General features: G+C 46.1%; 1 protein-coding gene across 2 annotated transcripts in view; it reads left to right on the top strand.

Annotated features, from left to right (window-relative positions):
* The window catches only part of CDIN1 (CDAN1 interacting nuclease 1), a 574168-nt gene that overhangs the window by 181573 nt on the left and 364848 nt on the right, over window positions 1-27747 (top strand). For both annotated transcript variants that reach the window (XM_069209034.1, XM_069209035.1), the window contains exon 6: window positions 25867-25939. In XM_069209034.1, coding sequence (XP_069065135.1) covers window positions 25867-25939 — 73 coding nt within the window. The remainder of the gene's footprint in view (window positions 1-25866; window positions 25940-27747) is intronic.

Here is a 27747-nt window from a genome sequence, read left to right as displayed (position 1 = left end):
GTTGCCTGCGGCCGAGCCCTGAGCCAAACTGCCTACAGGCTGCCGGACCCAGTGTTCACAGCCGTCAGCTGAATGCAGCGGAGATGGCTGCAGGGCCTTGCAGCCTGCTGCAACAAAATCTGACAACGGCCAGGACCTTTAGCGCATGGTCTTCTGCCATACGCAGTATGGGTTTGCCTCTGGCCAGGCCTTCACTCCACCCTTGGCAGACTGGTAAACCCTGCTGTGCACAGTCTTTGGCTGTCTGCATGGGAATCAACTGCAGGGCCTTGTCTCCTGCCATCCCCTGCACCAAACTGTCCGTAGGCAGCCAACGTTCACTGTTTACGGCCTTTGGCCCTGTGCTGTGGGAGTTGGCTCGGGTCTAGGCCCTGCACCCAACTCTCCTTGGGCAGCCAACCCCTGCCCTGCACTGCTTTTGGCCATGCTGTCCAGGAGGTTGACTGCATCACCTGTACTCAAACCAGGTTTTTCTTCCCACCCTGTCACTTTCAAACAAACCTCATGTGCGACCAAGAGTAGCATTAGTGCTCTAAATACTTTATTTTTTTCTATTTTTTGCAGAACTCATCAATCCTATCCTGGATTTACCAATCTTGAAGCCCAGCAGGGGATGCAGGACCTAGGGACGGTCCGGCTTTCACAAATAGTCTAGCAATAGCAAGTCCTGTAATAAAAACATTTTTTTCTGATGAATACTTCTAATGCAGATTCCTCACCTTTTTAATATCCTTAGGCGCCATACTGGATCTGTAAGATTTTTTTAGACAAGTACCTGTGTACATCGACTTTGCTCCGCCCCAAAAGTGATTACTGGAGCCTCATATAGGGGCCACACCAGTGTGACAACGTCAGTTCCTTTCTTTCTGCACTTCATATGCAGATTCTACTATTTTCTCACCAGTTTATGAACCTTATCTCTTACATTATTTCCCAGTGCAAGAGAATATGTCCCCTCCTAAAACTACAGGGTTTAAGCCTGGTAGGCACTGTTACAAACCAATGCCTGCAACAGATCCCCGCCAGGTGTACCTCTGGTGTTTTGAGTCCGACTCAAAGTCCTGGGAGGAGTTTGCCTTGATGCACACAATGGTGATCTGGGCCTCAAAGCTTTGCTCTATGTCGCCAAGCACCGTAGGAAGCCCCTTAAAGCACCCTGAAGTTCTGGGTCGATCTGCGATGCGACAGCAGATTTAAGAAGGCTATGATCTGCATCTTCGGCACCCACCAGCTCCCTCTGGCTTATCACCAGGCCGCCAGGATTCTGGGAGGCCACAGGTGGGTCGGCCCTCTGTGTCTCCCGAATCTGCTGCGGGCTCAGCCCTGGAGCAGACTCCACACCACTCACCATAATCCGTGCCGGTTCCTGCCACTTTGGCACCAGCACTGATGCCACTGATTCCTCAGGAGGTCATTGAGCCCATATTGCTGTCCTTCAGAGACAAATCAGCCTCGACCTTGGGCGAAGCTGCTCTCAAACTCTGTCCATACACATCCAGCCCCCATGTATTCTGAGACAGCACATTTGCGTAGAAGTTACTTTCAGAGCTCCAACAAGTATTCAGGTCAGACTGACCAGAATAAACCAGGTTTTGGTGATGGTGGTGAGGATGAATTCTCTCCACAATATTGATGGCAGTTTTCAGCTGGACCTACAAGAGGCCAGTGAAGTGAACACTTCCCCTAACATGAGGGATAGTTCCCCCAATGTCCTTCCATAGAAGAGTCTCCTTATAGAGGATCTTCTGCCACACCAGTGAGGCAGGGTCTTGCAGACATGCATGGGGATTGAGTGCTTAGAGTTGTCTACATTCAATCTTCCTAGTAACGGATGTCACCCTGGCATCTAGGTGTCTGTCTACAGAGTCTGTGCTCAGCGCTGTAACACGTTTGTGGATGGGTGTGGCAACCGTTGAAAGCTAAACTGTTGGATGTGTTACTTTTTTTTATGTCTTTATTGCAGCAAGGATTTGCAAGGTTATTTTTTTTGTACTTTTAGCTTTCCTTTGTTTCCCGGACCAACCATCCTTATTCAAATCATCCGGTGTGATGCGTTTTCTCAAAGGTTTTGTCCTCATGTTCCCTCCTAAATCTTTTGTAATACCACAGTGCGGTCCTAATTTTGTCACAATTTTTCTTAGTTCACTTCTTTTGAGTTGCACAGTTGTTACCTATGTCTCCTGCCTCTCAAGACTTTCTCATCTTGATAATCTCAGCTTGTTGCATGAGTGACCTTCAAGCTCTTTCAATCCAGCCCCCCCCCCCCCAAACCACATTCTTTTCAAACAATCTGGTGCTGAGGTCAAGAGCGTCTTTTCCCCTGAAAGTTGTAACTTCCTTTCACATGGGGCAATCCATCACTCTTCTGATGTTCTTTTCCTCGCGTCACCTGTTGAAATAGTGGGAGAGACTCAATTGTTTGGCCCCTAAAAGAACCCTCAGTCCTAAAGACCATCAGATGGATGATCAGCTCTTTGTGGGGTTCTCTGGGTGAAGAAAGGCAAAGCAGTGCCGAAGCAGACTGTCCAGGTGGATAGTCCTCTGCAATAAGATCTGCTACATGATAGCCAGGAAGCAACCTATGGAAGGGTTGAAGGTCCGTTCTTCCCAGGCTAAGACTGCGATCACTGCAGTAGCCTTCAAGCTGCCCATCTTGTATATTTGTCATGCTGCACTGTGAGCATCCATGCACATGCTCGCAAAGTCCTACTACCTTGACAGCCTGGTCTGATGGGAAGGGCATTTTGGCCATTCAGTCCTGCAGGACTGTTTGGCCTGAGTCATTTCAAAGACCCACCACCTAGGAGGTACTGTTTTGGTATCTATTCTAAAGGTGAGAAATCCATCATAAGAAGGAGTTACCTTCGTATCACTCTTTCTGGTGGATACGCTAACCGCAGATTCCTCACCTCCCTCCCGCCTTCCCTTCTGTAAGATGGATTCTTTTTTTCCTTATGTGAAATGGGAGTAGTTTTGGGCTCTGCATCTGAGAGCTCAGGTGATGTCCAGAAGGAAACTGACCTCCGCGCTTGGTAGGCTCCTATGTCCAGCTCCAGTTGTCATTTCCAGTTTGGAGCCGAGTTGACACTGAGACAAATTATTCTGCCTACGTGCATGCAGGGGCTATGCTGAAAAATCTTCTGTATCCAAATTGTATTTATGATTTATAGCTAAAGAAGTAACCTATAATTCAATACATCTGGGGTAGCTAAAAGGAAGTAACAGAATAAGTAACAATATGGCACCTTCACTCAGTTTTGCGTATTTGTGGTTCCCTGTGGTTTTATTCAAAGTTGACATACTTCAGTGACAATAACATAACATGTGTATTTGTAAAGCGCACGTTCACCCGTAGGCCTCTTGGCGCTGAATAACAGATGTATATTGTTACTCAACTCAATGGTACTCATTTTATCGACCTCAGAACTTGGATGAAAGGCTGAGTGGATCTGCCGGGATTTGAACCTGTGACCATGAGGTCAAACACAGGCCCCTACAGTGGGCGCATTAGTCCACTAAGCCACCAGACCCGGCAATACAACTTTATTAGTAGTTCTTTTTAAGTGGCAACATGTAGTCTGGCCACTTTCAAAGGTCTGGTGGTTTGGCATGGGTTGTTGATGAACGACATCCCCCCCGTCACAAGAACTCTGCGAAAACCTCGCTGACTGCTTCCATCGCAAGATTCCAGACATTTATGACTGCTTCACCACCCAGACCCCCCCCCCCCCCACAACTCTCACCACCAGCTCTTCGACCGAAGTGTCAACCCCCCGCCCCTCCTCCACTCGAATAACATCACTGACACAGAGACCCACAACATCATGGCAACCATCCACTCGGGAGCACCCACCGACCCCTGCCCTCACCACCTCTTCAACAAAGCCAGCAACTTCATCGCACCCAAACTCTGGCATACCACCAACCGCTCCTTCAAAAGTGCCACCTTCCCAGGGAGTTGGAAACACGCCGAGATCAAACCTCTACTGAAGAAACCCACCGCCAACCTGACAGAACTCAAGAACTACTGGACCATCTCCCTGCTTCCTTCCCTTTCCGGCCGAAGTCATTGAGAAGGCAGTCAATAAACAACTCACCGCCTCCCTGAAAGCCAACAACATCCTGGACCCCTCTCAGTCAGAATTCAGAAGCAACCATAGCACCGAGACCGCCCTCCTGCCGCCACAGACGACATCCGCACCCTCCTCGACTGTGACAAAACCGTCGCCCCATCCTCCTGGACCTTTCTGCCGCCTTCAACACAGTCTCACACGACACACTACGCACCTGCCTCCACGACGCCGGCATCCGAGACTCAGCATTGCAGTGGCTCTCCTCGTTCCTCACTGGCAGAACTCAGAAGGTCCAACTCCATCCTTTCTCTCAGACGACACCAAGATCAGCTGCAGCATCCCCCAAGGATCCTCGCTGAGTCCCACCCTCTACAACCTCTAAACTACCCCACTAGCTGCCATCGTCAGAAACCACACACTCATCATCCTCTCCTACGCCGACGACACCCAACTGATAGTCTACCTCACAAACAACCCGACCACCGCCAATAACAATTTCCACGAAAGAATGAAAGCAGTCGGCGCATGGATGAAATATAGTTGCCTCAAACTGAACTCGGACAAAACAGAAGTCCTCATCCTCGGCTTCATACCTTCCGCCTGGAACGAGTCCTGGTGGCCCACCGCCCTTGGAAACGCCCCCACCGACCACGCCCCCAACCTCGGTGTCCTCTTACATCGCTCTCAATGGACTGACAGGTGAGCGCAGTCTCATTGGATTGCTTCCACACCCTGCGAATGCTTCGAAAAATCTACAAGTGGATCCCCACCGAACCCAGGCCCTTGTCAGTAGCCGCTCGACTATGCACAGCAATGCACTCTACACCGGAACCACCACCAAGACCCAGAAAAGACTACAACGCATCCAGAATGCCTCTGCCCGGCTCATCAAGAACGCCCCATGACACAGCCACACCTCCGCCCTTCTAAGTGACCTACCCTGGCTGCCTATCGACAAGAGAATCACCTTCAAGCTCCTGACCCATCACTACAAGGCTCTACACGATGTCAGACCAGCCTGCCTCAACCACAGACTCTCCTTCTACACTCCCACCAGACAACTCCGCTCCTCCGACCAGGCCCTCGCCAACGTCCCCCGCATCCGGAAAACCACAGCCAGTGGAAGATCCTTCTCCCACATTGCCGCCAAGACCTGGAAAACCCTCCCCATCCACCTCAAGCAATCACCCACTCTGTCTCAGTTCAGGAAGGACCTCAAGAGCTGGCCCTTCGACTGATCCTCAGCACCCCCCTCCCCCTCCCCCTACCTCACCCAGCGCCTTGAGACCCTCACGGGTGAGTAGCCGCACTTTTCAAATCCCTGATTGATTTCGATTGATTTACAAGAAATTGTTGCTTTTTTGTTGATTTCGTAGGCTCTTGACCACCGATGATTGTGCGCTATTAATGTACCATATATCTGCTTGAAACCAGTCATTTTCATGGGAGAGTCGTAACTCTCCATCAGCTGTAACCTTCCAATCTCTACATCATGTCAAGGAGCATGTGAGGACCCTGAATTATTCTTTTTTTGAGACACTCCTCTTTCTTGTGTGATGTGTTCCCTCAGAGATACTGTGTTTGGGACCAGACCTGTACATAGGGATGTCAATGAGCAAGGGCCTTTACTCATTTGGGAGCTTGGAAAGTCATTATGGAGTCGCCTTCTACATGGTAAGGCTTTAATATGTGCAGCAATGAGAGGTGATATCATGGCGTCTGTATTTTTGTGCTATTGCATGTTTGAAAGGAGAGGTGAGTGACAAGGGAATATTCAGTTGATTTAGCTTCTGTGGCGCGTTCAATTTTACATCCATCAGGTGCCAAGTGAGATGGTTATTGTTGGATCTGGGCACCCAGCTGAAAGGATGAGGGATAAAAGGAGCCTTGCTAATTCCACGTCTTTTACAAATCTTCCAGAATTAGAGGTCAGTAAATCTATTTAATCAATCCTGAACTTTCCAAGTTCCTCAAACCACTGGTGCTGTGTGTCAGACCATGCTGCTGTCCCATCCTTCTCAAAGTCAACAGACAGGGAGCTCAGCTTGTTACTTTTTAATTGTTGCTGAAGCTGTGAGGCCAAAGAGATGAACTGTGCCCCTTCGTAATCAGTCCCATTAAACATAGAGGCAAACTTTGCTGCAAATTATGCCAAATCCACAAGACATAGATGATCCATTCTTCGTAGATCTTCCCAAACGCATCAGGTATAGAGACATCAGTGCTACTTCATTCATATTTCCAAATTCATCATACATACAAATGGTTTAGTGCCACTTAGTTACTTTCAAACTCATCATGCGTAGAGATATGATCCAAGCTACTTTGTCAGTCCCAAACTGTTCACTGTTACTTTATAGTCATTCCCAATCCAATCAGGCATTGAGGACTTGATTTTACAAAGACTGTGAATTCTGGTAAACTGAAAATCAAACATCCATTTCTTGACAGACTGGTATCTAACCTAGTACCTTGCTCTAGCGACGAGAAACTTACTTAAGGTTTGAGGGTTGTAAGTGATCCTTTGAGATATTGACTTATATGAACTTAGTTCTTCAGCTCATGTGATTCTTGGCAGTGGTCTCACCACACACTTAATTGAGAGAATTTTCCTGACCTTTGATGTCATTAACTAGACTAGCATAAACATGCTCCACTTATGTATGTATATATATGTTCGATGGCATGTGTAGCTGCAGATACACATGCTGTGCACATCCCGCCATCTGGTGTTGGGCTCGGAGTGTTACAAGTTGTTTTTCTTTGAAGAAGTCTTTTTTCGAGTCACAAGACCGAGGGACTCCTCCCATTTCGACTCCATTGCGCATGGGCGTCGACTCCATCGTAGATTGTTTTTTTCCGCCATCGGGTTCGGACGTGTTCCTTTTCGCTCCGTGTTTCGGGTCGGAAAGTTAGGTAGAATCTCGGAAAAATCGTCGCTATTGTTTGCGTTCGGTATCGGGTTAGTTACAACAGATCGATACCGAATAAAGAAGAGCTCCAGTGGCCCTTCGGGGTTTTCTTCCATCCCCGTCGGGGCCTGGTCGGCCCGGCCACGTGTCTCTTCAAGGCTGATGGAACGGACCCCATTCCGCTTATGTCCAAAATGCCATAACAAGTATCCATATACAGATCAACATCTGGTCTGTAACTTGTGTTTGTCACCAGAACACAAGGAGGATACTTGTGAGGCCTGTCGAGCGTTTCGGTCCAGGAAGACACTTAGGGACCGAAGAGCAAGAAGACTGCAAATGGCGTTGGCGCCGGCAGGACAAGAGCGTTTCGAGGAGGAGGAAGAAACTTTCTCCACCCAGGAGTCGGACTCCGAGGAGATCGATCCCGAGGAAACGCCGAAAACCGTGAGTAAGATGTCGAAACCAAGAACTCACGAGAAAAGCGCTAAAGCCCAGGGGACGCCACCGCCAACAGGCCATGGCTTAACCCGAAAAGTAGGTGACGGTTCATCTGCACCGAAAAAGGGCGAGCTGGTGTCGAAGTCATCCGACTCCGGTCGAGATACCGGCACACAGCAATCTCTGGCCCGAGATAGTGGCTCAGAGAAGATTCACCACCGAGACAGCGGCACCGAAACGGGTCGGCACCGAGAGAGCACGACGCAGAAAGTAAAAAAGGTTTTGTCGGAGCCGAAAAAAGCAGCCGAAAAGGTTTCGGTACCGAAATATCCGGCCTCGGAACCGAAAACAAGTTCCTACACTGAGGAACAAGGACTGTCCACACAAATGAAGACACATAGATTTGGACAGGAATTACAGGCAATAGAGCCAGATCACACACAAAGACGGCTCTTTATTCAAAAAGATACAGGGAAGATCAGCACTCTTCCTCCAGTCAAAATGAAACGCAAGCTTGCCTTCCAAGACAAAGACAAACAGCCACACGCAAAGGTGGCTAAACAAGTAACACCGCCACCATCCCCACATCACTCTCCGCAACCATCACCGGTAGCCACTCCACCAATGATGCAATCCCCAACTCATACAGGAATGAGTCAAGATGACCCTGACGCATGGGACCTTTATGACGCACCAGTGTCAGATAATAGTCAAGAATGCTATCCAGCTAAACCATTGCCACCAGAGGATAGTACAGGCTACGCACAGGTGGTGTCAAGAGCAGCTGCATTTCATAATGTCAGCCTTCATTCAGAGCCCATTGAAGACAACTTTCTTTTTAATACACTGTCGTCCACACACAGCCAATATCCGAGTCTTCCTATGCTACCGGGAATGCTAAAACACTCCAAACAAGTGTTTGAGGAGCCTGTTAAAGGGAGAGCCATTACTCCAAGAGTAGATAAAAAATATAAACCGCCACCAACAGACCCAGTGTACATTACACAACGGCTAACACCAGACTCTGTTGTAGTGGGAGCAGCGCGCAAAAGAGCCAACTCTCATACTTCAGGAGATGTACCACCTCCAGATAAAGAAAGTCGGAAATTCGATGCTGCAGGCAAAAGGGTGGCGGCACAGGCAGCAAACCAGTGGCGTATTGCAAATTCGCAAGCTTTGCTAGCCAGATATGATAGGGCCCATTGGGATGAGATGCAACATCTTATTGAACATTTACCCAAGGAGTTCCAAAAAAGAGCGCAGCAAGTAGTAGAAGAAGGACAGGGTATCTCCAATAATCAGATACGGTCAGCAATGGATGCTGCAGACACAGCTGCTAGAACTGTCAACACAGCTGTAACAATAAGGAGACATGCATGGCTGCATACATCAGGATTTAAACCAGAGATACAGCAAGCTGTGCTGAATATGCCATTCAACGGACAGCAGTTGTTTGGGCCGGAGGTGGACACTGCGATCGAAAAACTTAAAAAAGACACTGACACGGCCAAAGCCATGGGCTCACTCTACTCCCCACAGAGCAGAGGCACATTTCGAAAGACACAATTTCGAGGGGGGTTTCAAGGGCAAACCACAGAAGCCACAACCTCACAAACAAAGCCCACTTACCAGAGCCAGTATCAGCGGGGAGGTTTTCGGGGACAGTATAGAAGGGGACAGTTTCAAAGGAATAGAGGAAAGTTCCAAAGTCCCAAAACTCCTCCAAACAAGCAGTGACTTCAACGTCACAAATCCCCAACACATAACACCTGTGGGGGGGGGGGACTAACCAAGTTTTACAAACATTGGGAGGAAATAACAACAGACACTTGGGTCTTAGCAATTATCCAGCATGGTTATTGCATAGAATTTCTCAAATTCCCTCCAAACATCCCACCGAAAACACACAATATGTCAAAACAACATATAGATCTTCTTGGACTAGAAGTTCAGGCATTGCTACAAAAAGAAGCAATAGAGTTAGTACCAAAACAACAAATAAACACAGGAGTTTACGCCCTGTACTTTCTGATACCCAAAAAAGACAAGAGTCTGAGACCCATACTAGATTTCAGAACTTTAAATACCTACATCAAATCAGATCACTTTCACATGGTTACATTACAAGACGTAATCCCACTGCTCAACAACAAGACTACATGACAACACTAGACCTAAAGGATGCATATTTCCATATACCAATACATCCTTCACACAGAAAGTACCTAAGGTTTGTATTCCAAGGGATACATTACCAATTCAAAGTGTTGCCATTCGGAATAACAACTGCACCAAGAGTTTTTACAAAATGCCTAGCAGTAGTAGCTGCACATATCAGAAGGCAGCAAATACATGTGTTCCCGTACCTAGACGATTGATTAATCAAAACCAACACGCTAAGACGGTGTTCACAACACACAAAATATGTTATAGAAATCCTCCACAAACTAGGTTTCTCAATCAATTACACAAAGTCACACCTTCTGCCGTGTCAAACACAGCAATACTTAGGAGCAACAATCAACACAGCAAAAGGGATTGCCACTCCAAGTCCACAAAGAGTTCACACATTTCACAATGTGATACAGACCATGTATCCAAATCAAAAGATACAAGTCAAACTGGTGATGAAACTACTAGGCATGATGTCTTCATGCATAGCCATTGTCCCAAACGCAAGGTTGCACATGCGGCCCTTACAACAGTGCCTAGCATCACAATGGTCACAAGCACAGGGTCAACTTCTAGATCTGGTGTTGATAGACCGCCAAACATACATCTCGCTTCAGTGGTGGAACAGTATAAATTTAAACCAAGGGCGGCCTTTCCAAGACCCAGTCCCACAATACGTAATAACAACAGATGCTTCCATGATAGGGTAGGGAGCACACCTCAATCAACACAGCATCCAAGGACAATGGGACATACAGCAAAAACAGTTTCACATAAATCACTTAGAACTGTTAGCAGTATTTCTAGCGCTCAAAGCATTTCAACCCATAATAAGACACAAACACATTCTTGTCAAAACAGACAACATGACAACAATGTATTACCTAAACAAACAGGGAGGCACACACTCAACACAGTTGTCTCCTAACACAGAAAATATGGCATTGGGCGATTCACAACCACATTCGCCTAATAGCACAATTTATTCCAGGAATTCAGAACCAGTTAGCAGACAATCTCTCTCGGGATCACCAACAGATCCACGAATGGGAGATTCACCCCCAAATACTAAACACTTACTTCCAAATGTGGGGAACACCACAAATAGATCTATTTGCAACAAAAGAAAACTCAAAATGCCAAAACTTCGCATCCAGGTACCCACAAGATCAGTCTCAGGGCAATGCGTTATGGATGAGCTGGTCAGGGATATTTGCTTAATCTTTTCCCCCTCTCCCACTCCTTCCATATCTAGTAAACAAATTGAGTCAAAACAAACTCAAACTCAAACTCATACTAATAGCACTGACATGGGCAAGACAACCTTGGTACACAACACTACTAGACCTCTCAGTAGTACCTCATGTCAAACTACCAAACAGACCAGATCTGTTAACACAACACAAACAACAGATCAGACATCCAAATCCAGCATCGCTGAATCTAGCAATTTGGCTCCTGAAATCCTAGAATTCGGACACTTAGACCTCACACAAGAATGTATGGAGGTCATAAGACAAGCTAGGAAACCTACCACTAGACACTGCTATGCAAATAAGTGGAAAAGATTTGTTTATTACTGCCATATTAATCAAATTCAACCCTTACACGCATCTGCCAAAGATATAGTAGGATACTTACTACAATTGCAAAAGTCAAAGCTAGCTTTCTCTTCAATAAAAATACATCTAACCGCAATTTCAGCCTACCTGCAAATTACGCACTCAACTTCATTATTTAGGATACCAGTCATAAAAGCATTTATGGAAGGCCTAAAAAGAATTATACCACCACGAACACCACCAGTTCCTTCATGGAACCTCAACATTGTCTTAACACGACTCATGGGTCCACCTTTTGAGCCCATGCACTCTTGTGAAATGCAATATTTAACATGGAAAGTTGCATTTTTAATTGCCATCACATCTCTAAGAAGAGTGAGTGAAATTCAAGCATTTACCATACAAGAACCATTTATTCAAATACTCAAGCATAAAGTAGTTCTATGGACAAATCCAAATTTTTTACCAAAAGTGATCTCACCGTTCCACTTGAATCAAACGGTAGAATTACCAGTGTTCTTCCCACAGCCAGATTCTGTAGCTGAAAGAGCACTGCATACATTAGACATCAAAAGAGCACTAATGTACTACATTGACAGAACAAAACTAATTCGAAAAACAAAACAACTATTTATTGCTTTCCAAAAACCTCATACAGGGAATCCAATTTCTAAACAAGGCATTGCTAGATGGATAGTTAAGTGTATTCAAACCTGCTATCTTAAAGCAAAGAAAGAGCTGCCTATTACACCAAAGGCACACTCAACCAGAAAGAAAGGTGCTACCATGGCCTTTCTAGGAAATATTCCAATGAACGAAATATGGAAGGCAGCAACATGGTCTACGCCTCATACATTTACCAAACACTACTGTGTAGATGTGTTAACGGCACAACAAGCCACAGTAGGTCAAGCTGTACTACGAACATTATTTCAAACAACTTCAACTCCTACAGGCTGAACCACCGCTTTTGGGGAGATAACTGCTTACTAGTCTATGCAAAACATGTGTATCTGCAGCAACATATGCCATCGAACGGAAAATGTCACTTACCCAGTGTACATCTGTTCGTGGTATTAGTCGCTGCAGATTCACATGCGCCCACCCGCCTCCCCGGGAGCCTGTAGCCGTTTAGAAGTTGATCTTGAACATTTGTAAATTTGTAAATATATTACTTTAAACTTCATTATGTACATACGTATTCACTCCATTGCATGGGCACTATTACTAGCATGCACAACTCCTACCTCACCCTCTGCGGGGAAAACAATCTAAGATGGAGTCGACGCCCATGCGCAATGGAGTCGAAATGGGAGGAGTCCCTCGGTCTCATGACTCGAAAAAAGACTTCTTCGAAGAAAAACAACTTGTAACACTCCGAGCCCAACACCAGATGGCGGGATGTGCACAGCATGTGAACCTGCAGCGACTAATGCCACGAACAGATATATATAGATATATATATATATATATATATATATATATATATATATATTTTTACATGGATCAGCCTGCTTCCTGAACATCTGCCAGCGGTTTCGAAGCTCGTATTTCACAGAAAAGAGCTCTTCACTGTGAATTTATTTTCTGTAATTCAAAGAGCTGACTTCATTTGCAGGATATTTTGCTTCCCTAAACAAATAAAAACAATTAAATGGATGCTTAGCAGAGCATTACTTCTTCCATTGCATTCTCACAGTGACAGTGCGGGTCTCAGAACATGAATTTGCACGTCTGAGAAGCTCACCTTCGCACGCCTATAATTGAAGAATCCGTCAATTAATCTTTCCCAGTGTGTGCAAATACACATTATAAACACAGAAGTGTGTCAGCAAAAAAATGACCCTGTCCACGTTGCACTGTACTTTCTTTCTTCGTATGCCCTTTTATACCTAGTGCAGTGGTTCCCAACCTTTTGACTTCTGTGGACCCCCATTTTATCATTACTGGAACCTGGGGACCCCCACTGAATCCTTATTGGAATCCAGGGCCCCTCACTAAGTCATTACTGAACCCCCTGAGGAGGCTTTGCGGACCCCAAACGGTCCCCGGACCACAGGTTGGGAACCACTGACCTAGTGTATTGTGTCAGTGTAGCACAAAAGAAAAGCACACCCTAGAATACATGTTTTTAATTTCCCCACAATTCAATTCTCAGTTACAATTTGACTTGTAATAATGCACGTTGTGGCATTAAACACATTTCGCAAACACTGACTGACATCAACAGTCAATGAATACTTGGCGGATGACACTCAAACACGCCAAAGCTTTCTAAAGAGTTCTAAAACAAATCATGTAATATAAACATATATAACACGTAACGTGTAAAATGGCTTTCGACATGGTTTGTAAATGTCACTAGAATCTCATAATAGCAGTACAGTCCCACACAGTTAACCATTATGTAATATATATATATATATATATATATATATATATATATATATATATATATAGACACAAACACACACACACACACCAGGGTTAAAGTGACCTTATAGAAAGGTGTTGAAATGAGATAAAAGAATGTTGAAAAACCATTGAAACTTTCAAGCTATAGTTTACTGATTTAAATATAACTTGCACACCACCACACTTCTCCAACCTCGCCCATTCCCAGACAGTCAATGGGCTGCGCATGTTACCCGGCCTCTGCGTGGCTGAGGGAGTTAATCCATTGACCTTGTGGATCAGGGAGCCAGCGGTCTGACGAGCCCGCCATCCTCCTCTCCAGCAGCCTCTAAGCCTTCCTATTCGTACTCTCCACCAAGGGCCAGTTGCAGGCACGATCTGCCATCACCTGCTGTGCTGGCAGTCCATCACCAGGTGGGTTTTGCAGATAGTCCGAAGGGGCTACTCCCTCACCTTCAAGACTACCCTCCATCCATTTGACCATCCTATGATCGGAGGATGGAGGATCATTTATCCCATCTCCGCGATGATGTCACAGCTGTCTTGAGCCATTGAGAGGGTTCCTGTGCTAAAAGCAGGTCGTGGTTGCTACTCCCACTACTTTATGGTGCCCAAAAAGGATAAGGGCCTCTGCCCTATCCTAGACCTTTGATCCCTCACTCTTTTCTTCAAGAAGAAGCTCTGGATGATCATTCTGCCTCAGGTTCTATCTGCCATGGATCCAGGAGACTGTATGTAGCGTTGGACTTGCTGGACTCTTATTTCCATATTCCTGTCCTGCCTGCTGACAGACGTTACTTGTGGTTCACGGTAGGCCACAAGCACTTTCAGTTTACTGTGCTTCTCTTTGGCCTTACCAGCGCCCCATGGGTGTTCGCCAAGGTGAAGGCGCTTGTCGCTGCTCGTCTGCGAAGATGAGGGGTTTCAGTCTTCCCCCCCATCTCAACGACTGGATGTTGAAGGCGGGCTCACCCCAAGCTGTCGTCTCCCATCTCCAGATTATGGCAGAACCTCCTGCATTTGCTGGGGTTCACTTTAAACATGCCAAAGTCATCCTCTCAGATGCTCCCTTTCGTCAGAGCTGTTCTGGACACAGTGCAGTTTCAGGCTTCTCCTACTAAGTGGTGAGTCTAGAATATTCAAGCTATGATACCGATGTTTCAGCCTCTATCCTGGATTTTGGTTAGGAAGACTCCGAGGCTGCTGGGCCTCATAGCCTTCTGCACCCTGCTGGTGACACATGCCAGATAACATATGCAGGCTCTGCAGTGGGACCTGAAGTTCCAGTGGCCGCGGCATCAGGGGAATCTCTCGAACAAGCTCCAGATCTCGGAGGGAACTGCGCAAGATCTGCAGTGGCGGTTAACAAACCGCGATTGGATCAGAGGTAGTTTCCTCCCCAACCAGATCTGACAGTAGTGACAGCCGACTGGGATGGGGCTGCAATCTGGGAGAGGTGGAGATCAGAGGCATCTGGTCTCTGGTGGAGTCCGGACTCTACATCAACCTGTTGGAGCTCTGTGCGATTCGGCTAGCACTGAAGGCATTTCTTCCCTCTGTCAAGGAAAAGATGGTGCAGGTGTTCACGGACAAAACTGGTGCCATGTAATACTGCAACAAGCAGAGCGGGGTGGGGATGTAGCCACTTTGTCAAGAGCCTCTGTGCCTCTGGATGTGACTGGAACAGCAGGGCATATCCCCGGGGGTTCACCATCTGGTGGGCTCTCTGAATGCCAGAGCAGACAAACTCAGACGGTAATGCCTAGTGGATCACGAATGGCGTCTTCATCTGGAGGTGGTGCAAGGTCTCTATCAGCAGTGGGGAGAGCCTTGATTAGATCTGTTGGCCTCTGTAGAGAACATGTAATCTCAGCAGTTTTGCACACTGGAGTTTCCAAGGCAGCAATTACTCAGACACTTTTCGTCTCAAGTGTAACTTAGGCCTCCTGCACCCCTTTCCACCCATACCACTTCTGTCCAGAAGTTCTCAAGAACCAATTAATTAAATGACCGGGCCCACGTAATCCTTGTGGCTCTGGACTGGGCTCAAAGAGTCTGGAATCCCAAACTGTTGAGCATGTCAATCGATCTTCCGATCAGACTGCCCCTTTGGGAGGATCTTCTGCCCTTTCATGTAGACTAATCCATCACCTTGCCTGTGTTTTATGAACCCCTCATCCTGCTTAAGAAGAAGAGAGACTCCACCACCTGGACCCAAAAAGAGCGTTGACGTTCTACCTTAATTGTACAAAAGAGTTCGAGGTGGATAATCAATTGTTTGTCGGTTAGGTGGTGCGAAGAAAGGTCAAGCAGTGCAAAAGTGGAACATCTCCAGATGGGTTGTACTCTGCATTTACATCTGCTACAAACTGGCCAAAAGGCAGCCACCTGAAGGTTTGCGTGCTCATTGTACCCGAGCTACAGCCATGGCCACTGCGTTAGCACGTGGAGTACCAGTCCCTGACATCTGTCAGGTAGCAACATGGACCTTTCTGCACATGTTTACCAATCACTACTGCCTGAACAGTCTGGTCCACTGGGCTGGGACCTTTGCCCATTCAGTCCTGCGGGACTTCCTAGTATGGTCTTGGTTCGCTGACCCACCTCTGGGGATGGTATTGCTTGGGTATCTATTCACAGGTAATAGTCTCTATGAGATGAACAAGTTACGTACCTTCAGTAACGCCTTATCTGGTAGAGACAATAGTTAGTTGCAGATTCCTTACTGACCCACCCATCTTTCCCACTTTGCAAACTGATCTCTAGGGGCAGGTATTCCCTTTCAGGACCTTAGTTTTGATGCACCAGTAGTTAGTGTTCTTCATGGGTCTGCACTTCGTCGTGAAAAGAAACTGACATCAGCGCGCTGGCGTGGTGCCTATATAAGCCCCGCGACGTCTCGTATGGTGCGAACGATGTCCGATGAGGAGTTGATCGGTGCACAGGGGTACTGCTCAAGAAAAGTTCCCAGAAATTCATAGGTAAAGAATCTGCAACTATATATTGTCTCTACCAGATAAGGTGTTACTGAAGGAAAGTAACTTCTTCATATGTATGTGTGTATGTAAATATACATATCGCTGAAAACAGTTAAAAAACAAAAGTTAAAGTGGCATTATAGTTAGGTGAAAATGTCAGTAAGAATGTAACATTTAAAACGTATGAAAAAAAACACTAAAATTCACTAGGTACACTTAACTAAAGTAACTATAACTCGGCCCCTCCCCGTGCATAATGTTGTCAGCAATTATGTTATTGAAGGTGTCATCAGTGATGTTATTGAAGATGTCATAGAACATGGCATGACTGATGTAATACGTGACATCATATGCAGTGCACTACTGTGGTACTGCAAGCATTTTTTTCTTTGTATTTGGCCCCAGGGAGGGTCCCTCTCGGACAGATGTAGGAGTGAACATCAAAGTTTCATCCTCAGCCTGGGAAACATTTAATGGTTCAATTAACTGCTCAGAAATCAGAGGTATAAGTTCCAATACTGGCTTCATCACTTTACCAAAATGACCCTAAAAACAATATAGAAAATAATCACTATCTCCTGGGACTGTGCTCCTATAGCAAAGAAAATTGGGACCTCCATGCAAAAAGGATAGCAGAACAGACATGGAAGCATGCTTTAGTTTAGTTTAGTTTAGTTTGCAAACAAAGCTCGTATTTTTAATTTTGAAGCCAAAAATCTGATTATTACAATGACTGGGATAGCAGCCACAAATGTCCTAAGGGGTCAGGGTATCCCTACCCTGCTGATCTGTTTTATTTTTCAGGGCTTAGAACTGATGTCCTAAAATGGCTGCCAATCATTTTTGTTGTTGTGAGGCAGTCACTCAGATCTTCTGATCTGCTGGTTCCGCTGTATTCCTTTGTCTCTAGATCTCTAATTTTGAACCTTAATTTCTCAAAAACTACTGAACAGATTTATACCAAAAAAATGGTTTATAGGTAAAAACGTAGCTTTCTTCCAAATTTGGTGCAAGTCTATTCAGCTTCTCCGCCAGCAAACACGTCTTCTTCAGCCACGCCTCTGCCCTTCATTGGACCGACCACAGCTGCGTCCACTTCACATTCCGACGCGAGACCCGCCACCTCCGCACTCAACCCATCCCTCGCCGACAGTGGAACAAGATCCCTGAAGAGCAACTCTTCTCCGCACTCGCCGCCAACCAACCCACCCTCACTACCGACCCCAACGACGCAGCCCTCAACCTCACAAACTGGATCTCCAACTGCGCAGACAACCTTGCTCTCCTCAAACGCTTGCAGCGACAGAACAACACCAAGAAACCCCTCTGGTTCTCTGACACCCTCAAAGAATCAAAGAAAACTTGTCGCGCACTTGAGAAAGCCTGGCGCAAGGACCGCACCGCTGACCACATGACCGCCCTCAAGAACGCTACCCGCGAACACCACCACCTGATCCGCGCTGCCAAAAGGAATTTTATCACCGACAGACTGGACAAAAACAGCCACAACAGCAGAGAACTCTTCAGCATCGTCAAGGAGTTCTCCAATCCCAGCGCCAACGCCGTCATGCCCTCACAGGATCTATGCGAATCCCTCGCCACTTTCTTCCATCGCAAGATCAGCGACCTCCACGACGGCTTCGGACACCAGACCCAACCAAACACCACAGAACCCACATCCTCGACCATCACCCTCAACAACTGGACCCACATCAGCACAGAAGAAACCAAATCCATCATGAACTCTATCCACTCCGGCGCCCCTTCGGACCCCTGCCCGCGCTTCATCTTTAACAAAGCCGACGACATCATCGCCCCGCACCTCCAGACCATCATCAACTCTTCTTTTTCTTCTGCTACCTTCCCCGAATGCTGGAAACACGCCGAAGTCAACGCCCTACTAAAGAAACCTACGGCTGACCCGAGCGACCTGAAAAACTTCCGCCCCTTCTGCCTTTCCCAGCCAAAGTAATAGAGAAGACCGTCAACAAACAGCTGACCACCTTCCTGGAAGACAACAACCTGCTCGACCCCTCACAGACCGGATTCCGAACCAACCACAGCACTGAAACCGCCCTCATCTCAGTCACAGACGACATCAGAACCCTGATGGACAACGGTGAAACAGTCGCCCTCATTCTTCTCGACCTCTCGGCTGCCTTTGACACCGTCTGTCACCGCACCCCAATCACCCGCCTCTGCTCCACCGGGATCCAAGACCAGGCCCTGGACTGGATCGCCTCCTTCCTCGCAAACCGCTCCCAAAGAGTCTACCTCCCTCCGTTTCGCTCAGAACCCACTGAGATCATCTGCGGCGTACCTCAAGGCTCATCACTCAGCCCGACACTCTTCAATGTCTACATGAGCCCCCTCGCCAACATCGTACGCAAGCACGACATCATCATCACCTCCTACGCCGACGACACCCAACTTATACTCTCCCTCACCAAGGACCCCGCCAGCGCCAAGACCAACCTACAAGAGGGTATGAAGGACGTCACAGATTGGATGAGGCTCAGCCGCCTAAAGCTGAACTCCTGAAAAAACTGAAGTCCTCATCCTCGGCAACACCCCGTCCGCCTGGGACGACTCCTGGTGGCCCACGGCCCTCGGCACCGCACCGACCCCCGCAGACCACGCCCGCAACCTCGGCTTCATCTTGGACCCTCTTCTCACCATGACCAAGCAAGTCAACGCTGTGTCCTCCGCCTGCTTCCTCACCCTCCGCATGCTCCGCAAGATCTTCCGCTGGATCCCCGCCGACACCAGAAAAACAGTGACCCACACCCTCGTCACGAGCCGCCTGGACTACGGCAACACCCTCTACGCCGGGACCACAGCCAAACTCCAAAATCGCCTACAACGCATTCAAAACGCCTCGGCCCGCCTCATCCTCGACGTACCCCGCAGCAGCCACATCTCCGCACACCTGAGACACCTGCATTGGCTCCCAGTCAGCAAAAGGATCACCTTCCGACTTCTCACCCACGCACACAAAGCCCTCCACGACAAGGGACCGGAATACCTCAACAGACGCCTCAACTTCTACGTCCCCACCCGCCCCCTCCGCTCCTCTGGCCTCGCACTCGCCGCCGTCCCTCGCATCCGACGCTCCACGGCGGGTGGGAGATCTTTCTCCTTCCTGGCGGCCAAGACCTGGAACTCCCTCCCCACCAGCCTCAGGACCACTCCGCTTTCCGGAGACTCCTAAAGACCTGGCTGTTCGCGCAGCGATAACCTCCCCCTTTGTCCCTAGCGCCTTGAGACCCGCACGGGTGAGTAGCGCGCTTTATAAATGCTAATGATTTGATTTGATTCAGCTGTAGCCCTGTGCAAAGTTCCCACATGGAAATTGTGTTTTGCCTGCCCCCCCTTGTTACCTGTCCCCTCTTGATGGACCACCCCAAAACCTTCAAGGAATAATCTGAGGTGGATGAACCTTTTTTTGTTTTGGAAAGTTTTGTGAAGATTTGTCAAACTGTGCCAAAATTATTAGCAAACCAAAAAATCTATTTTCTTTAGAAAACTCTTCCTCACTATAGCTACACTCCGTATAATATGGCTTTCCGTTTACTCTTGATAAGCCTATATAAATATTTGCATTTTGTAACTAAATGGCAATTGTATTATTACACTAGAGATGACCAACGTAAGTCAAGAAGATCTGAGTCCATGTCAGATTTTAAGGATATCTGCATGAAATAAACCTTCAAAGAATGATCTAAATAGCATAATTTAACATTAACAATTACTGACTACAAACATCAATCATTTGCATAATCATGTGCTCATATTATAAATCTGGATTTGATCTGGCACTCCAAATCCTACATTGGACACTCCATTATTACTATATTCAACTGTGATGTCTAAAACAAGGTTAAAGCACAGCCAGCTAGTGTTAAGCTTGTGTAGCACAGATCGATCCATGAATCCAGGCAGGCACCATTGGCGTGTATGTTCACATCTGGTCTCTGAACAAACCTATTTCTATATTATCTTTTTAAAGAAGCGAGCGAAAGGGGACTTTCTTCAATTGGACAGCAGCTAGGACTTTTAAAACACACAACCTTTGACCAGTTCAGTGGGCAGATGTAGGATTGAACACATTTCAGCCTCTGCCTGTGAAAAGGTTAGTCGCTCAATTAATTGCTTAGAAATCAGAGATACAAGTTCTAATATTGGCTTCATTGCCTTACCCAAACTACCCTACCACAAATATGGGAAAGTTACTTTATCACATGTAACTGTGCTCCTATAGCAAAGAAAATCGGGACCACCATGCAAAAAGGCTAGCAGAACAGACATTGAAGCATGCTTTGGTTCATCAATTCTGGTTTGTTGCAAGCAAGCCTCATATTTTTAATTTTAGAGCCAAAACTCTGGTTTTTAGAATGACTGGGAAAGCAGCCACAAAAAGAAAAGATGTATATAAATAAATTAAATCAAACCACCTTTGCCAGACACAGCGGCAGCCGGGCCCCGCCAGGCTCCGCGATGCTGATATATAAATGTACACATCTCATCAATTTTTATGGTTGCCTCTGATTAAAGATATACGGACTCATAAAGGGGCTGGTGCGGCATCAATCGCTGGCAGATGCAGTGATGGCTCGTTTTCAATACTAAGTACAACATAAAGGTGGCAGCTGGATGGCGGGCAGGTAATAATCCGCCGACATGGGTTGTTGCAACAAATCCCAAAGGGGTAAGCTACTGGCGGGTGTGCAGCTGTGCGCGGTGCCAACGGATCCAGGAAGATACATTCATGGAAATGGATGCCTTTTCTAAAACATTCATATGGAGGATTTAATAAAAGTGTCCCCGCAGCATCACTTACTATTTACGTCGTAGCCTAACGCGTCAGCCTCCGTCTCGCCTACACAGACACACTTCGCGAGTAAGGTCCTTCACAGCACTTGAACAACCAACCCTAGAAAAGGAGCCTGCACAATAGTTTCACTGCCACTAAATAGGGGCTGATTTAGATCTTGGCGGACGGGTTACTCTGTCACAAACTTGACTGTTATGCCATCCCCAGTGTTACAATTTCCATAGGATACAATGGAATCGCAATATCAGTCACGTTTGTGACAGTGTGTCCCCATCCGCCAAGATCAAAATAAGACACATAGTCTGATTTCTTCCAGAACACAGTGTAGGCAAGAACAGGAATAGGATTTGGCGCTCACCACAAATTAAGAAAACTCAACCCTGTGATTCAGCCTCTGCATCTGCGAATCTGCCTTTCTGTGTAGTAGTAACAGAGGAAAAAGAGCTTAGGAATTGGATTCTATTCTGCAACTCAAGGGTTGTTGCTGTCTCATTCATAAATGTTTGTTTTCAACAGGAAGTCATTCACTGTTTTATGAATCTGTTATTTGTCGTCAAATATAGTCACAAATCAATTACTTTTTTATCAAGAATAAATGTTTCTTCCCCAATCAAATATTTTGACATAATTCATTTTTTTAGAAACTGGGTGAAACGGTTTGTTAAACTCAGCGTATAGCTTTCTGGGTGAAACGCGACATCTGACTGAAATTCAGTAATTTCGCTTTGGGACATAGGAGTGATTATCCAACCTGCTCTCACTGTGCGCCCGGAATCAGACTAGGACTTCGGCTCCTCTCTCCGGTCGGCTTGCATCAACAAAGTAGTCGTAGGGTTAACTTCCTCAATCAGGTGGATTACAGAATAACAAGACAAAAACATTGATCACCTGTTCGTTCTGGCGAGACTACGTCTGCTTTTGGTTGGTTTGGGAATTTAAAAATAGTATTGATCCTCTCTATGCCTAATGGGTTTGGAAAGGGCGACCAAGTCGCACTGAGGAACTGCTACGTATGAAGAGTTTGGGAATGACAATGAACTAGAACTGAATGTCTCTATCCCTGATGAGTTTGGGAATGACGAATTAGCAGACATCATCTCTATGCCTGATTGATTTGGACATGGTGATGATGTTGGTGACATCTCCGTATGATGAGCTTAGGAATGGCAATAGAGTACCATTGATCACCTCTATCCTTGAGTTTTTGAACGATGATGTCGTAGTATGAATCATCTCTACACCTGACAGGTTTGGACATGAAGATGAAGTATTGAACCAACTCTAACATCATAACACGTCACACCCTACATAAGAATCTGACTGTTCTCTTGACCCAAAGATCTTATGTCCATGTTCCATAATTCCCTAATCGCTGCGTCTAGCTAGAGAGGCTTGAAGTAAGTCTACAGAGGATGAAAAGGTCATTCCATTGGGCTGTATTAATCTTAAATGCTGATAGAGCTAAGCCGCCTATAAGTAAGTCTCAAGGCACACCTGACAGGCTGATATTCTCATATGTGGGGAAAGCCAGACTGGTGGTGACTGGATCGGGCTGGAAAAAATTAACCTATCTTCAACCACCTGAACGCTTAAACTATCATTCAGAATTTCAGTTTTCAGTCATGTGGGTTCTGGAATTTAAATGTCCATGATTGCTCCTTCCAGTTTCTGTGGAGAAGGGCACATCGCGTCCTAATGCGTACAGATGTAAAAAAGGGATCAGTGAGTGAATCCTATGAAAATGACAGTCATTCTCGCCCTCTAAGTAGGATCATGCTCTGAGCATCGCTGATGCCACCTGAGAGAGCGGCTTTCACAGAGACGTTCCTGGCTGTGGCAGCATGGCACCTGTACCTGGCACAGCACCCCACTTGGGAACTATCTAAGCAACAAAAAATAGATTCAGTGAATATTAAATAAATCCTTATTGTAAAGGAGGCTAACATAGCTTCAGAAATCTGAGCTCGCAGTTTGTGTTGCAAAAATCATGCTTTTGGGTACATTGGAAAGGGATAGGGACGGATGCCTTAGGACCTCCAACCACCATCAGATCATAGACTTGACGGGGGTGTTGAGACTGCATTGGGAGAAGAAAGGATGTTTTGTGGTCACTGAACATATCACCTAATAAGGCCTGGAAGGTCATCATAGAAGTTTAATTTATTCCAAAGTTAATTTGTGAAGAATAGTTCCCACTGAATATACTTATTTGGTGAACTCCAACAAGAGTGAAACACATTGCAGTATTTGGGGCTCCACAAATTTTTTAATGGTGAAACTCAAAATACTAGATATTGAAGGCCTAAAACAGCACTGCTGCTGGTCTGTTACGCTTCACCTGATGTTGTCCACTGACCCCTTATTCGCTGCTCCTTTTTTTGCCAGACAATTATGTGAGCTGCACTAGAGAAGGGCTAGACCTTTCACTCCGCGCACATGTTGGCAGCCAGAAGTACATTTTTTGATTGGGCAGGAGTTGTGTGCTTCCACAAAAAGTGCCTGCTCTCCATGCAGCTGTGATCATGTTTGTTTATCCAGTTGTATAAGCTTGAACTTTCAGGGTGGCACACGTGATGTTGATGTAAAAGTGGCTTAGGTAGCCAGATAATTTATGGTGTTTGTCTTTCTCTGGTGGGAGGGCAGCTGTGAGGAATGTATACTATTCCATATGTTGTGGAATTTGTCTGTTTTATTGAGATTGGGTCAGAGGGTGAATGGAAGAATGAATCAATGAATGAATTTGTGTATACTTGCAAAGGTAAGCGATAGAATACATGTATGATAAACTAATGAGTGTTTAAACCCATCAGTGACACAAGAGGCACTTTCATTCATAAACCAGACCTATTGGCATTGCCAATGCTTGTTATGGTTTGCTTGGCTGTCTTCCATTTGCATAGCTCAATAAACCTCGATAAAAAGAGGGCTGTAGCCTTGAGATGAGGATTGCATGCAGGGAGTGCATCGCTGCAGGCCCCAGTGAGCTGGAAAAAAAAAAAAGAAAAGCCTGGCTTTGTACAAAATTGATAGGACAACGTGTGTTAAATAATAGCAATTTTGTCATTCCATCAAGTATTTAAAAGGCCATCGAAGGGAAGCAACCATGGGGGGATTCACGCCGCTGTGAATGATGGTTGCGCTCCGACATGAAGCCTGATGGACACATGATTAATATGAAAATTAGAGGGGGCGGCTCACACCTGCACTAATCAGGGCGTCCTCATTCAGCCTGGCAGTCCATGAGCAGTTTCATCATTTTTCATGTGTCATCCTTGCGTGGGCTCCTGGAGGAAGGGGGCAGCTACATGGAATGGATGCTCCTGCTTTGGGTTTCACAGCACAGAGGTATCGGAGACAGTGAGGCCACTGCCTGGCAGAAGGACGCTACCATAGCTCAGTATACTTTTCATGTACAGCCGCCATCTTGCCTTCAGGTTGTAACAAATACAGCAATAACCAAGGTTTAGTCATTGCCAGGAGCAGTGTGCTGTACTTTTTGGGGGTGGGCGGGGCGGCGCACAGGGTGATTATTTAGGAAAGAAACAAAACACTTATCTGGATCGTCGCCGCTGCTGCCACCATTGCGCAGCTCATTCCCTGCAGACACAGGCTCCCAGTCTGCCCTGCGGCCAATCCTGACGCTGCTCAGAGCAGCGTTAGGATTGGCTGGGAGCGCCCAGCCAGGGGGTTCCCAGGCAGACTGGGAGCCTGTGCAAGCTCTCTCCAGCCCGGCAACACAGTGCCGGGCTGGAGAGAGCACAGTGCGCATGTGTGTTTGGCGGGTCCGAGACGGCCGGCCAATCATGCATACGCAATGAGGAGGGTGTGCCGTGCACTCCCCCTCAGACCTCGTCACCCCAAATGCCCCACCCCTTTTGCTACAAATCGATAATAAACATAGTTTAGTTTATTATTGTTTTGTAGTAAAAGGTTTGCAGCTGCCGCTGCTGGCAGGGGTGTGGGGGGTGGCACTCCTCCACCCTAACGGAGGAGCCGCACCTGGTCATTGCTCTGAACAGGACACTGCATCTATAATTGTTCTGTAGGCAAACAGAGAACTTGTTCATTTTATGGAAAAAGAGTGAAATTCACCTACTGAACAGTTCTTTAAAATCAGCGCCAAATGATGCATTTTTTATGCAAAATTACATCAATAAAGGAAAATGCTTGCAGAAGACCCCCACAGGTCAAATCACTATCCTCAATACTGCTGGGAAGCTGGCCGTCTAAACTCAAAACCAAAGGCATGTTTGGCTACAATAACCAGAAGTAGAAATTAAAGGTAACAAGTTGACCAACTGGCTTTGAGTCAAGGTGGGTTGGGCATTAGTAGAACTGTGTGTCATATGTTGCAATCGAACAACCTACAAAAAACGTTGCCGCAAAGACCTTTTTCCTTTTTGCATACCTGATACCACCTACAGCCATGCCTTCCTAGCTCTGAGCCCTCTGACCCTCTACGTCTTGTTGTCCTCACAGGTGGACTTTTCCCCCGCTCTGATGGCTCGCATTGTGCTGGAACGGTATCTTCAAGTTCACGACGGAGTTGACCGTAAGTTTTAGTTTAATCAACCCCCTAGATCAGCAACCGTCTGAGAGGAATTGTACACTGTGAAGTAATATCTACTTGCCTTGGTCCAAAAAGGGGTTGGAATTACTATAAACAGAAACTCAAACCGGGTTATTGAGTAGAAACACCTGAGTAATCATCGAGAAGTGAAGTAACTTGTGGAAAAGGATGGGTGTTTGAGATTCATGAAGACAAAGCAGAGAACGATGCTGATGTATGTGAAAAGCGATCACGTCACTTCAATTTAGAGAAATATAGTTCTGAGTAAATTTTAATATAATGCACCTTGAATTATGTTGTGGGAAACAACATCATGGAGAAAGATTTCCTCTCTATTTAATGCTGTAGTCAATATAACATAGCATTTGGGTTCATCAAGATGACAACATTAACCCCCCTCTTTAAATTAGATCCCTCTTTCTTTAAGCAGTTCAAGGCCTTATATTGTGTCAGACACACATGGCCCTTTAGATTCTTGCTAGAAGACTTCTTACAACAGCCATCCTGTCCTGCCAATTGTTCAAATGTGGAAGGCACTCTGTCATCAGTTTGAGGTTTGAGCCCACTCCCAACAGATTGCACACAATAAAATGAATTCCCTATGTATATGGATTATTGAGGTCAGACATCTTCAATGCAATCAACTACTCTGATAAGTGAAGAGGATTCTCAAAATCGAAAAGCACAAAGGAAACTAAAATGAAATTTGAAAGCATGCAGGTCATCCAGAAAACTACTGCCTCTGGTCATCTACTTCCAGAAGGTTCACCAGACGTAAATGGTGCTGCGTAATTCTCTGAATATCCTGCTGGTTGCAGGTTTGAAAGCAGTCTTGGGCTATTCTGCCTTTCAGCGTGCACGGTTCATGAAATGACTACCTCTGATTTTGAACTGTCAATATTATTGTATTGTAGAAGCACCTATGTTCTAATTTTTTACTGTTGTATTGAGATTTTTGTTTTTTATGTAGCATAGTATGGTTGCCTCGCATTCGTGTTTTTATTTTGTTATGACAGATACACATAAGGTTAATAGTTAATGGTGGTTGGAAGTTTTGGAGCGGAGTTTTTTTTTAAGGAGTTTAGAGGGGAGATCGCTGGATTTGCCATAACAAAAAGCCGACATGTGCAAGTCAACCTTGGAGACTTTGAGAACTCTCAAGTTGGTGAACTTAATTCAGGATTCATAAGTCCATCAATGTACTCCATCCATACTTCTGGAGAAAGGTGTTGCCTTCAAGTTTCTTATTGTGGCTTCATTTTTTGATTTGCCCTGAATGCATTTCTCCAATGTTGGTTGTCCAAACTCGATACGATCCGCCTACCTTCAGCCCGAGTCAGGTTGAGTGGAAGGGTAGACCTCTTCTTCCAGCTACGCCCTTTCAGATTTCTCAGAAGATTGGAAGCGTTACTGCCTTTAAGTGGGACGCTCTGCATCTCTGCATCTCTGCATGGTCAACCAGTTGGGTTAAGGGCTCTCTCTATGTTAGAATGCAGCACTTGTCCTCGTTTCTTTGCACATTGAACATCTTCAGAAATCCTTTGCTTCCGCCGCCAAGAGCTGTTTCAATATTTGATGGAAACTACGTTCCGTTTCATGTTACCTCATGTCTAGTTTTATTGTAGTCCTAAAATAGTTTATAGTTTTCTTCATCCAAGTTCATTTCTACTTATTCTTTTCTTCAAGATATGTAGTCTTCAAAAGCATGCTTCAGTGACATGTTTTCCATGAAGTTCTACTTTTGTGTGCCTTTTCTTCCTATACCTTTGAGGACAGTGCATTACTTTTAA

Source organism: Pleurodeles waltl, chromosome 9 (assembly GCF_031143425.1).
Source record: "Pleurodeles waltl isolate 20211129_DDA chromosome 9, aPleWal1.hap1.20221129, whole genome shotgun sequence".
NCBI lineage: Eukaryota > Metazoa > Chordata > Amphibia > Caudata > Salamandridae > Pleurodeles > Pleurodeles waltl.
The sequence above is the reverse complement of the archived record's forward strand: the minus strand, read 5'-3'. Positions and strand labels throughout refer to the sequence as shown.